The sequence below is a fragment of the Mesoplodon densirostris genome, chromosome 19, assembly GCF_025265405.1.
Source record: "Mesoplodon densirostris isolate mMesDen1 chromosome 19, mMesDen1 primary haplotype, whole genome shotgun sequence".
Taxonomy (NCBI): Eukaryota; Metazoa; Chordata; class Mammalia; order Artiodactyla; family Ziphiidae; genus Mesoplodon; species Mesoplodon densirostris.
This window is the reverse complement of record NC_082679.1, coordinates 38,917,447-38,930,708: the sequence shown is the minus strand read 5'-3', so window position 1 is coordinate 38,930,708 and position 13,262 is coordinate 38,917,447. Positions and strand designations below refer to the sequence as shown.

Here is a 13,262-nt window from a genome sequence, read left to right as displayed (position 1 = left end):
ACTGGAGTCCAAAGAGTGTAGATCTTTCCATGTTAGTTCAAATTGATCTACTTTAAAAAATGGCTCCATAATATTCCATTATTGGATGTACTATAATTTATTTAATCTGTGCCCCTCTTACGGAAGACCAATTAGGTACTTCCCAGTAACCAGTCTCCTACTGATGGATATTTGGATGTTTTTCATCTTTTGCTCTAACACTGTTGTGACCGACCTCTTTACACACATATGTCTGTGGGCTTGAGTATTTCTATCAGGAAAATACCTGGAGGTATCACTGCAAAAATAGTTTTAAAGATGATGAAGGAAAAGGGAAATATATAACTCACAAAAGGAGCCCACGAATGGTGGGAGCAACTGTGAGCATTCTGGAGACGCCTAAGGACTCGGTCCCCTACAGGTGTCAGGATGCTGGGCTGGGTCCAGAGGGTGCTGCCTCAGCCCCCAGGGACACCAGTGAAGACCAAGAGAGAGGAGGAGGAGGGGACAGAACCGGAACCAGAGCCAGAGTTGGAGCCGGAGCCTGAAACAGCCCCTGAGGAGACTGAGCTAGAGGAAGAGTCCCTGGTAAGAACTGAATGGTGAGGAAGGGCACACTGGCCTCACTGCTCGGAGAATCCCCAGCTCAGGTCAGCTGCCCCCAGCGACCTTCCACAACAGAGAAAATTGGAGCCAGAAGGAAACGTGGCGGTCACTTGGTTCTGTAAACAGCCAGATAGTAAATATTTCAGGCTTTGTAGGTCATGCCATCTCTGTTAATTATTCAACTCTGCCGCCATAGTGTGAAAACAGCCATAGACAATACGTAAATGAATGAGTGTAGCTGGTTGTGTTCCAATAAAACTTTATTTACAAAAACAAGCAATGAGCTGGATTTGGCCCACTGACCATTGTTTACCAACCTCTAGAGCTACTCAAAGTAGCCAATCCATGAACTGTTTGTTACCAGTCCAGGAGGTGATCAGAAGCTTGCCAGATGTAAATTTACTATATACGTAAGCACACTGCTTTGTTCAGTTGTATTTGTTTTGCAGTAAGACTTTCTGCATGAGGGAAGCAGTGTGTTGCTATACAATCTGCTGCAAACTGCTTAATCACTATGGACCAGTAACAGTTTGCAGACTGACACTGGTTCCTGGACCACATTTTGAGCAGCACTGCTCTAGAACTTTCAGTCAAGCACATCAAACTTGCCAGCTCTGTATCCCATTCATTCCGGAACCTGATGACAACCAGTTCAGAAACTCAGACAGATTTGATTTTGCTTCTAATTGATGCCAGGCCTGTGTGCAGTGCCAGGAGCACAGTGATGAATAAAGCATTGTCCCTGGGGGTCAGCAGATGAGAACCCAACCAGGTTATTCTTCTAGGAGACAGAGGTGATGAGAGAAGGTGGGGAGCTTCAACAGCATCCTCAGCTTACCCTTCTGGGAGGACCAAATAAGTGTATCAGACTGGAAACTCTGGGAGCTCAGAGGAGAGAGTCATTTTAATTTTGGAGATTGGAAGCTGGTGGAGGAGTGCTTCCTAGCCACAGTGGGCTGGGCCAAATCGTAACTGGAGGAGATGAAGAGGTGGGGCCTTCCTGGCAGAGGAAAGGCTATTACTGGGTAATGCAGGGTGTGTTTAGGAAACAGTGAGCTATCCAGGTATAGGGTTGCTGTGCATATGTGTTTGCATGTGCACACATGTGTATGTACATACATGTGTGCCTTGTGTTCTTAGTGGTATGTTTGGGTATGCATGTGTCTTAGCAAACTGTGTGCCCATGAACACATGCATGCCGATTCACAGGTGTGTGTACACACATACATGTAAGCACATATATGTGTATGTGCACACGCATTCGTGTGCCTGTAGTTCCATGTGCATGTGGGGCATGCTAGTGTGTATAAGTGTGTGTTTCTGAGTCTGTGAATCTATTCATGTGTGTGTACATGTATGCTCGTTTGCGTATCTGTGCTTGTATGGATAGACATATTGGTATGTGCCTGCATGTTTGTATATATGCATATTTTGTGCACCTGTGCATGTATGCACATCTATGTGTGTATTTGTGTGTTAATACACATATGAAATAATGTGTTCATGAGTGCATGAACACATCATGTTCGTGTGTCAGTGCAGGTACATATGTGTATGTGTGTATATGCCTGTTTATGTGACTGAGCATGTATATGTACATGTGTGTATACACAGATATCTGTGTCTGTGTATATATGCAAATGTATTGTGTGCATATGCATGTTTGTATGTCTGTGTCTGTACACTTGTAGATATTTGCACGTGTGTGCATCTGCATGCATGCACATGTGTATATGCACAAGTGGGCATGTGCCTATATGCACATGTGCGTGTGTTGGGGCATGCATGCACATGCAAATGTATATGCACATGTGCTTTGTGTCTTGCATGTGCACATCTATGTGTGAGCAGATGGACTTATTTTTGTGTCAGCTCGTGTGTGTATGCATGTGTATACCCATGTGTCTGTGTGTCACTTTCTGTATACACATGTGCTTGTGTGTGTCTGTGTATGTGTGTGAAGTATATGAGAGTGAGTGTATTAGTGTATGTGTGCACACGTTAGTGTGTCTGTATGCATGTGCATGCTTGTCTGTACCTGCACACATGCGCACAAAGCAGCAGAGGTGCAGCTGCAGAGGCAGATGAGAGGCAGAGGGCAGAAGCTGAAGGCCTCCCAGCTACTAGGGGGGCAATGGAAGTTTTGGCGCAGAATGAGAGGGAGCGGCTGGCTGGGGGCTGGCCGAGGGCTGGGCTCTTCCCGCCTCCTCCTCCCCTCAGTTGCCCCAAGGCCTTGTAACTCTCTTCCTCTTTCTTTTCAGGCCACTTGAGTGGGGCAGCTTCCTGGGGGATGTGATAGGCCTGGGGGGCACCTTGGGGGGAGGGCGTGGTGAGGGCCCAGCCCTGGATGAGGGGCCCCTGGGGCTGGGAAGAAGGGAGTGTCCCAGGTGGAAGGTGAGGCCACCAGGATTTACAGAGACCACTGTGAGAATAGAGCTGTTTGATCCTGTGGGGGGTCAGTTGTGAGGGGGGATCAGGGGCTGCTCCTGCCTTAGGCTAGTCTCTCTGAGGGTTTACATGGTCCTGTTTGAACCCTCCAGCCACCTGAGGAGGCCTGCGTGGGGAAGGAAGTGGCTGAGGCTGATCCGGGCCCTCAGGGTGAGTGCTGGAAGCCCAGGCTGGCAGGGTGGCTGGAGGCGGGGAAAGGGCTGTGTTCTCCACTGCTCGGAGCCTTCTTGCAGCAGCCCACGAGGTTGGCAGACCCATTTCACAGATGAAGAAACTGAGGCTCAGAGAAGCTAAGGGTGGGCTCCTGGGGACCTTTTAGCTGAGCTGAGCTGGAACCCTGGGCTTCTGACTCCCTCAGGGTTCTCCCCTCTCCTCTGCCTCTGACTTGACCTCCCCAGCAGGGTAGAAACAGGTCTCTCTGAGGCTCCAGTTCTAAAGTATGAGGGACTCCTTTCCAGAAACCCAGGAGGCTGCCCCTTCTCCACCCACATCCCTCCAGGCTCAGGTCGCTGTGGTTCCAGAAGCGAACAGGTACTGCACCACCCTCCCCTCTCCTCAGGGCCAGCCCCCCACCCAAGCTAGGGAGCCATTGAGAGGGTGGGGATGGGCACTGCTCTCAGGTCTACAGTCACTCCCAAGCAAAGGTGCAGAACATCTTAGGAACTGGCTGAGGGAGGCTCAGGCAGAGGTGGGGGTCTCCTGGGCCAAATGGACCATGTGACCAAGAGAAATGGAGCGGGGGGACCAGAGGTTTCTCAGTGCTTGGGTGAAACGCAGGTTTAGTGTGGCCAGAGCTTCTGATTTTCCCAATGAAGACAGAAATCCAGACTTTTCCATGAAATCTCCCAGATAGCTCAGACATTTTAGACCCTTGGTACTTATCCAAGTAAGCGTGTCTGCAGAGGGTGTGGAGGGTTGGCCTCAGACGGTGAGTCTGTGACCCTCATGTTTAGGCTGACTAGCCTCCATCACAAGGAAACACCTCACAGGAAACTCTCAACCCTTTCAGAGCACAAGACATGTGCTGAGTGCAGGAGGGACCCCCTGGAGCCAGGCTAATGGGGCAGCAGGGTGACACAGTGATGCTTTTACTGAGTAGCTGATGGCGGTGGGCTTGGAATGGCACCAAGGGTTGGCATCCCCCATTTTCCAGAGAGGGACACGAGGTTCCAGGAGGGAGGTGATGTGTCTGAAGTGTCACAGTGGGGAGATAGAGGTTTGGGGTTCAAACCAAGTTCTTTAGGATGCTGTGCACTGCCATGCCGACCAGAGAGGAGCTGGGGACATTGAGGGCAGGCCGGTATCTCTGTCTCTCAGTGTTCCCAGCAGCCGGGTCCTGACCTGGCTCAGAAAGGGTGTGGAGAAGGTCGTCCCGCAGCCTGTCCACAGTGGCAGGCCTGCCCAGAGCACCGCTGGTGGCTTGGAGGGTCCAGCTCAGGTACTACTGGGGCCGGGGGCTGAGGCAAACCGGGTGGGGAAGGGTGGGGAGGAAGGCTGATGGCCCTGGACTCTCTGCCCACGTCTGTCTGTCCGTCCCAGCAGGCAGGAGGACAGATCCTTGGGCACTGCAGCACTGGGGGCTCAGGTAAGGCCAGGAAGCAGGATGGCTTAGGGGTGGGCTCAGGGACTGTTACATTGGGCCCTGCTCCCTGGGGTGAGTCCATGGGGCCAAAGCTTCTCATCGGACTCGGCCCGGGTTCGAAGCTGGGTTTGAGTTGGGCTATAACCAGGGAGCTCTGGCCAGGCCTCTTGCTGCTGACCGGCTTCCTTTCTTCTGCAGATGGACACTGTGAGGCCCCCAGGGCCCAAGACACCGGGTGAGTCCCCATCCTCGAGCCCCATCTGTAGTGTGTGTGGTGGGCTCAGCATGCCCGGAGCCCAGCGTCCCCCACCACCTGTGTGTGACCTTGGACATGCCTCTCATCTCTTCTGAGCCTCACTTTTCTCATCCACAAAACTGGAACGATGGGTCCAGTGCTGCTCATGGTTTTTTGTGCTGATTACTGAGAGATCCCCGGGGAGGGGGCCACCTTCTGAGGATGGGGAGAAGGCATGGATGAGGTCCTCAGAGATGGGCCTCGAATAGGTGGTTGCCGTGTGAAGCCCGGAAGCAGGGCCTGGGCTACCGTGGGGGACATTGGGGTCCCCAGGTTGGTCTCACGGTTGGCAACAGCTTCAGACTTCTCAGAGCTGACCGAGGTGGGTGGCAGGCTGGATGGGAACTGTGGCAAACGGGGGAGCCCATGTCTCTCTCCAGGGAGGGGCCCCACTGAACTCCACTTCCCTCTGCCCTGCAGGAGTGCTGACCCGGTGTGGCCAGATCCTCTAGTTTTTCAAGAGAAGCTAGAAATTTAGGCTTTTACATAGTCCTTAATTTTTAGATGTTGCCAACTAATTGAAAAGTTTTCAAAAACACTGTGAGCTCCCCCAATAAACCTGAAGCCTCCAGTTTGCTGTCTCTGCTGGAAATTCAGAGTCATGCCTTCATCTCCATTCACCCCACCCATTCATTCCTTCCCTCATTCATTCATTAGACTGTCGGGTCCTTGAGCACGGGGGCTTTTGTCTCAGTCACTGCTGAATGCCCTGGTGCCCAGCACAGTGCCTGCCATACTAAAGGGACTCAGCACAGAAGGGATGAATGAACATATGAATGAATGAATGAATGAATGAATATGTACAATCACACACTCCATTCATTCATCCATTGCTCCAGTTTGCTGTCTATTTCTTTTGTCCCCTGGAGGCTGCCCTGGTCATGGGTCCCCAGGGCCACTCCGCTGACTTGTGAGACCAGTAAAATGATTTAGGATGAAAGCACCCAAAGGACTTGCCAGCTTTTTGGGGGGCTGTATCTGGGGGATGGGTTCCCCTGGGAGCATGGAGCTTCCCTGAAGAGGACAGGGCTGCCTGGAGGTCAGATGGATCTGGGGACCCAACGTTTGTCCCAGGGCCAGCTACATAATTAGTGGGGCCCAGTGCAAAATGAAAATGTAGGACTCCTTTAAAAAAATTATTAAGAGTTTAAGACAGTGACGATAGAGCATTAAACCAAAAATGGGCCCTTTAAGTATGGGGCCCTGTGTGACCACACTGCTCACATACCCATGAAGCCAGACCTCTCAGTCCCAGTCACAGGGAGGCCCCCAGCCTGCATTCAGGTCCCCAGGCAGCCCCTGTTCTCATCTGTGCCCAGGAGGCCAAGGCTAGGCCTGTTGTTCCAGAACCTGGTCCAGCCCTGGGTCAGAATTTCAGGTTGGTGGAAGTCCCCCACCCCGGAGGCCCTTTAAGAGTATCCAGTCCAAGGTCCCCAGTGTGCAGAATGGGAGCTGAGGAAGGGCTGGTCGAGGCCTGGGACCCCAGCAGGTGGTCACGACAGCGTGGCTGGGCACTCCTTGAGGCCGCTCGGCTGACCTCTGGCCCCTCTTCAGGCCCGGGCCCTGGCTGCTCAGGTGGCTTGAGCAGAATCTGGAGAATATGCTGCCTCAGCCTCCGAAAACCTCCGAGGTAAGTCGAGGAAAAGGGGGAGCAGGCAGCTGACCACCCAGGAAGTGCCTACCTACTCCAGCAGGCCGTCCTCACCCCTGAGACCCACAGCGTGACTGCAAGAGGGGCAGGGCATGCAGGGGAAGGGTGGGCGGGGCTGGCCGGGGCAGGAAATCCACCTGACCTTCTTTCCTGACGTCACTTCCTGTTTACGCCCCAGGGCTGGAGAGATGAGCCTGCAGATGCTGCCTTGGGTCCAGGTACAGGGAGGGGACCTGGGAAGGGGCTACCTGGGATGGTCACAGACTGGGCTGGGGGTACAACTGGGGCCTGAAGGATGCTCGGGGAGGGGTTCAGGGCTTGCAGGGAGCAGGCTGTTGTGAGAGTCCTAAACCCCCCTCCCTGGCCCAGGCTGGGAAGCCAGTAGCCTGGGACAGCGTTGTGAGGTCCTGAACAAGTCCCTTCCCCTCCCTGCTCCTCAGCTCTGTGTTTGTCTGATGATGAGGGGAGTTGGGGTGGTCCCAAGGGGCTCCCCACTCAGTCACGTTGGCACCTTGAATCTAGACTCCGTGCCCTAGGGGTTGCATGGAGCCCCACCATGTCATCCTTAGTCTCCTGCCCTCCCTGCTGCATAGAGCCCCCAGGACCCCCCTTGGAGATGGAGCCCGTGCCGCAGGCCCAGGAGAGCCCCTCCCTGCCTGCTTCTGCCCCCGCGAAGCCTGAGGAGGAGCCGACTCCAGAGCCCCAGCCCGGCATCCAGGCCTCCTCCCTGCCGCCCCGCCAGGACTCTGCCAGGTGAGCCTCCCAAATGCCTCTCCTCCCACAAGCAGCAGACTCAGTGCGTGACCCCAGCCCAACATCCACCAAATGAGTCTTTTAAATTAGAAAAGTAACACATGCACCTGAGAGAAACTTCAAAGGGGTTTGCAGCGCCCCCTCCCCGGGCATTCGTATCAGCAGCTTCTCCTGCTTCCGTGCGTTTCCTACACGTAGACAAGCTCTGAGCACATTTCTCCTTTAAACTCACGTACCCGGCAGCAGCAAACTCTAGATACTGTTCCTCATCTCACTTTTTTCACCTAAAGACGTAACTCAGAGGTGGTTTTATGCACAGAGGTCTGCTCCATTCTTTCAACGGCTGCATAGTATGTTATACGGATGTACCAGCTTTTATTTAAGCATTCAGTGGACATTCAGGTTTGTTTCCACTTTTGCTGCAGTTAATAGCCTTGTACAGGCATCATTGCGTTCATGTGCAAGTAAATTGGAGGAAATGGAGTTGTTGGTCCAAGTGGTACATGCATTTAAAATCAGGATAGGGACTTCCCCGGTGGCGCAGTGGTTAAGAATCCGCCTGCCAATGCAGGGGACATGGGTTCAAGCCCTGGTCTGGGAAGATCCCACATGCTGCGGAGCAACTAAGCCCGCGTGCCACAACTACTGAGCCTGCGCTCTAGAGCCCTCAAGCCACAACTACTGAAGCTCTTGGCGCCTAGAGCCCGTGCTCCACAAGAGAAGCCACCGCAATGAGAAGCCCGCGCACCGCAACGAAGAGTAGCCCCCGCTTGCCACAACTAGAGAAAACCCGTGCACAGCAACAAAGACCCAATGCACCCAAAAATAAATAAATTTATTAAAAAAATAAAAATGAAAAAAAAATCAGGATAGGTACTGATAGGTGCTCCCACCCTGGCAGTGTGTGAGGGGCCTGAAATGCACCTTGGGGGTGGCAGGGAGGGTAGGGGGGACTGGGGTCAGAACAGTAGCCAGAGGCTTTCCTGGGGAGGCCAGGGACGGGGCAGTGGTTTTCAGGGCCAGGGGCTTGGGTTCCAGTCCACCTTTGGGCGGGCTTGCTACCTGCCTTGGGAGAGATCTGACTCTCTCTCTCCCCCTTGCAGGTTGATGGCATGGCTCCTGCACAGGCTGGAGATGGCCCTGCCACAGCCAGTGATCCGTGGGAAGGCTGGGGAGCAGGTTGGTGCTGGGCTAGGGGGAGTGGGGGCCTTGAGTGGTGGTGGGAGGTGTCTTGGGAGCTCAGGCAAGGGTGGAATGGTCCCTGGGCAGGAGGGGAGGGCACAGAAGGAAGAAGGGAGCCTGCAGCTGGAGCTCAGCCCACCCAGCCCGCCTGTCTGCATGGCTCACACTCCTTCCACACACACTCTCTGGTCACTGTGGCCACAGGGCTGAGAAGTGCTGGCCCAGCCCCTCCTGCCAGGTGGTCACAGTCAGTAGGGGAGGTGCTTCCCGGGGGGGTGGGTAGAGAGGATGTGGGGTGCAGAGGAGAAGCCTCCCAGGAGCATCAAGGAAGACTTCCTAGTGGAAGTGGCCTGCAAGCTGAGAACTGAAGGGGGAGGAGGAAGAGGAAGAGGGTGGGTGAAAGTGAAGGGGGTGGTGTAGGAAGGGCCCTGCAGGCAGAGGATCCGTATGTGTAAAGGCCCAGAGACAGGAGAGGCCTGGAATGTTCTGGTAAGAAGTGGGGCTCTCAGGAAGCCAGTGGGCCCTGTGTGCATTTCTGACGACCTAGGGCTCCCACATGGGTGGGTGGGGGGAGCAGGGCCTCCCCCACCTCTCCCTCTCCCAGAACCTCCCACCTGGCCCTTCTCTCTTGGGGACAATTGGACATGTTCATAGAAGCACCTGGAACTAGGGGGCAGGAGGCTGGATCGCAGTCCCCCTGCAGTAGGAGGTGGACAGGAAGCTTCAGGGTCCCTTCCCCGTGGGCTGAGCCTTCAGGCTCCACGTTCATGGCCTCTGTGGGTGGCAGAGGAAGCTCAGCTTTGGAGCTCCCCAACAGGAGGAAAGCGGGGTGTCCAGGGGCAGGAGCGATCAGTGGATGAAGATGTGCTCACTGAGGGGGGGATCCCTGAGTATGGGGCTGCGGGGGGATGGTGTGGTGCTGGCGGGGAGAGGCCTTCGTGCAGATGGAACTTTGAGACAACGCTCCAGGGAAGGATGGGAGAGGTTTTTCATACATGGAGAACCAGAGAGAGGGCGTTCCAGGCAGGGGCGCAGCCTGGGCAAAGGAGCTGAGGTGGGACGAGGCAGGTGGTGACCCTGGTGGGGGAGTGACTGGAGGAGCGGGCGACCTCTGAGGCGGGAGGGAGGAAGCGGGACGGGATCCTCTGCAGTGTCCCGGGAGCCGTGAGGAAACCCCCTTGCTCCCGCGTGTGCCGGGAGGGCTGATGGAAGCAGGGAGGCCGGTGAGGAGTCCACAGCAGTTTTTTTCTCCTTTTCTCCCCATACAGGAGCCTGACTCCCCTGTGACATGTGACGTACAAAGCAGTAAGTGACACGTCAGTGGGTCCTTGTGTTTGTCTCCATGGGGGTTGCTTGGTCTGAGCGTGCATGGGTCGTGGGGCAGGCAGAGCCTCCGGACCTGGAGCTGGGAGAGCCCCATGTTCTGTAGGCCCTACCTCAGGTCAGCCTGGCCAGGTCGCCAGAGCCCGGCCCAGAGCCAGATGGTGGCTGGAGGCCCCTCCTGGGAGCCGGGGGTGGGTGGATGCACACATAGGCAGGAACCTGGCTTGCCTTCCAGCTTCTATCCAGAAAAAATAATTCTGAGGTCAAGTTGGATGGGCCCCCCTTTCCTGCTGGGAGCCCCTGGTGAGAACTCCCCACAGCCCCCTGGGCCAGTGGGTTTGGCTAAGCAGAGTCCCTGATTGTGGGGTGAAAGGAGGGAGATGAGCTTTCTCTGGGGGAACTGGACCCCTTGAGCTGGGAGGGCATCCCCTCCCTTGTGGGGTATGTGTGCTGCCTTTTATCCCAGCTCTGCACCAGGACTGGGGCCCAGACTGAGGCCAGGAGGGGAGGGCTAGGGCCCCAAATCCTGCATTTCATGGCCTCTGGAAAGGCATGTGGTATATGGGGCATTCATTCATTCACCCATTCACAAATGCTCATGGAGGGCTGCTATGTGCCAGGCCAGTGATGAGTGCTGGAGGTGAGCAGGGCAGAGTTAACGCCTGGGAGCAGTGGCACCATTCCACCCTGGACACAGGCCCTTGGACCGTGGGCCTCAGGCGTCCCAGGGCTGCCAGCCCCAGGCCCGCTGGGCCAATGGTGGCCTTTATGAGCACTCTGACATGGGCGGCCATCACAGGCTGGCCAGCTATGGAGCTCGGGTGTGGGTGTCATGGGGTTTGTATAATCGTGACAGCGTCGTGAAGGGGAGGCTCAGAGCAGGGCTCGCTCAGTCTCAAGCTCGTGGCCACCCTGGAGGGCACAGCGTGGGCCGCCTATGGCCGTTGGGGAAGGCAGAGGGGCAGAGACGTGTCCAAGGTCACAAAGCAAGTTGTCATGGAGCAGTGACTAGAGTCCCCTGGGCTAAGCAGCTGCTCAGCCAGGCCAAGGTTAGAGGAGTGGAAAACCTTCCCTGGAACAGAGAGCCACCCACGCGCCCCCTCCTACCAGGGGCCGCTGAGAGCTCTAAGGATGGAGCCCCCAGCCCTCTTACCCTTTTCCCTGCTCTGGAAGGAGGCAGGTCTCAGCCAGCTGTAGCAGGGCCTCCCTGCGTGCCTGGAGCGTCCGGGTCATGGTGGGGCCTGGGGCAGCCATGGGGTGGACTCAGCCCCGGGGTGTGTCAGTTTCCTGGGGGTGCCGTAACAAAGGACCACGCAGGGTGCCTTCAAATAGCAGAAATGTATTCTCTCGCGGTTCAGGAGGCCAGGAGCCCCAAATCGAAGTGTTGGCAGGGTTGTTTCTTTCTGGGGCTCTGCGTGGGAAACCGTGCCAGGCCTCTCTTCTGGCTTTGGTGGCTGCTGGCCATCCTTAGTGCCCTGTGGCATCTAGCTGCCCTCCAATCTCTGCCTTTTCCTCTGTGTCTGCCAAATCTCCCTCTCCTGTCTTCTGTAAGGACACCAGTCATTGGATTAGGGCCCAACCTAAATCCAACATGATCTCATCTTGAGATCTTTAACTAGTGACATCTGCAAAGACCCTATTTCCAAATAAGGTCACACAGGTAACAGAGGATAGGACTTGGATATACGTTTTTGGGGGGACACTATTCAACCCACCACAGGGTGACCCTGAGGGGTGAGGGATGAGTATCCCGCCCCCACTCCGTCCCCCAGTCTCCCCATCCTTTCGCTCATTCATTCCCTCCGCCTGTCCACCCCGCCACCCACCCTTCTCTCTTCTCCTTTGTTTCAGCGGTGGCGGCAGCTGGAGGCCTCTGAAACAAAAGGGAGGGGAGCCTGGGAGAGCGCAGATGGACAAATGGACAGACGGATGGAAGGAAAAAGGGTTCCCTGAAGAGAAGACCTGCAGGGCAGGGGGATGAGGTGGCCATTGACCCCCCTACCCTCCTTGAACCCCCTGCTTCCCGCCCCCAATCCCAGGCAGGGTGAGGGGGATCCAGTCCCAGAACTGCCTCTCGGAGACCAAGGTTGGCCCCTTTCCACCAGAGCAAGGGGAAGGCCAACCAAGGGCAGCCTGTGGGATTTAGGCTAGACAGCAGGAGGACTTCCCACCAGAGGCTGCGGGAAAGCCCGCGGGCACTGTCTTTGAGAAGATGCTGGCACAGCCCTCAGCATGGTGCCTGGCACACTCAGCGGCCCCCCGGGACACAGTTTTTCCCCGAAGAGGATCTCCTTAGGCTTGGCTATGTTCTCCCCCTCAAAGAGTTGGGGACTACCAGTGGACAGCAGCACGTGCTTTAATTGACATTAAAAAGCATACGGTAGCACATCAAACCTGTGATCGCATGATATTATTGCTTCAGATAAGGCTAAAGTGAGTACCTAGGTTTGAGAAGTGGGTGGATTAATATGGCCTGTGGTATTGGGGTTGCTGGAAGGAGTTAGCCAGGGGTCCTGAGCCAGTTGCCCTGGGTCCCAGCTGCCTCCACAGATGTCTTCATTTGGGGAAAGGCGTGCTTTAAAAATTAGAATTAGTTGTCAACATTTAAAAATCAGGTGGCTTTGCATAGAAAAATCTGGCTTCTCTTGAAAACTGGGAAGATTGAGCTGTAATGGTCCCACACTGTGCTTGTGAGGACAGTCTGAGTGGCAGCTGCCACCTGAGGGCTGGTGGCACCCTCCGCTTTACCCATATCCACCATCTCCCTGGCTACATAGGCCTTGGAGTTTGAGACTCCTGAGGTCTCAAACTGGCAGCGAGGGGAGGGCAAGCTGATAGACGTAATAAAATGAACATATGCCTGGAGGTGAGAGTGTACAGGGAGAGAGGTGGGCACTTCAGCTAATCTGGAGCCCAGAGTCCTTGAGGCAGAAGGTAAAACTAGAAGAGCTGGGGCCTGATGTTAGGGGACGAGGCTGTAGGCAATGGGGAGCCAGTGAAGGTGGTTGAGCAGGGCAGTGACTTCACAAAGATTGCTCTGAGGCTAAGCAAGCATTGGAGGCAGAGAAAGCAATGGACACAAGGGTTCTTGAACTTCAGGCCCCATCTGGGAGGAGCTACGAAGGATGTCCCATGCCCAGACCTTTCCGTTTGAAGAGTGTGGGGCCTGATAATCTGCATTTTCAAGAAGCACCCACCTCCCCAGATGATTCTGGTGATGGGGTGGTGGCCAGGACCGTGCTTTGAGAAATACCAGTTAGTGAGAGGTTAGTGTTTCGGGGGCCAGATGGGAGAAGATGTGGGTCTGGACCGGGGAGAGGCAGAGGGAGTTGGTATCATGACCCAGGTCTGCCAGGGAGGATGGGGGTTTCGAGTCAAGGCCTGGGCTTTGCCAGCAACCCAGGGACCGGGCGGGAGCCTTGGCCTAGAATCCATGCTCCTGG

General features: G+C 55.3%; 1 protein-coding gene across 1 annotated transcript in view; it reads left to right on the top strand.

Moving 5' to 3' along the window:
* Positions 1-405: 405 nt before the first annotated feature.
* CNGB1 (cyclic nucleotide gated channel subunit beta 1) overlaps positions 406-13,262 on the top strand; it is a gene marked incomplete at its 3' end in the record, with an annotated part of 67,074 nt that continues 54,217 nt past the window's right edge. The window contains 11 exon segments of the mRNA XM_060083160.1: positions 406-567; positions 3,126-3,183; positions 3,492-3,564; positions 4,351-4,471; positions 4,573-4,618; positions 4,814-4,850; positions 6,465-6,540; positions 6,740-6,779; positions 7,155-7,314; positions 8,418-8,493; positions 9,765-9,801. Coding sequence (XP_059939143.1) covers positions 409-567; positions 3,126-3,183; positions 3,492-3,564; positions 4,351-4,471; positions 4,573-4,618; positions 4,814-4,850; positions 6,465-6,540; positions 6,740-6,779; positions 7,155-7,314; positions 8,418-8,493; positions 9,765-9,801 — 883 coding nt within the window.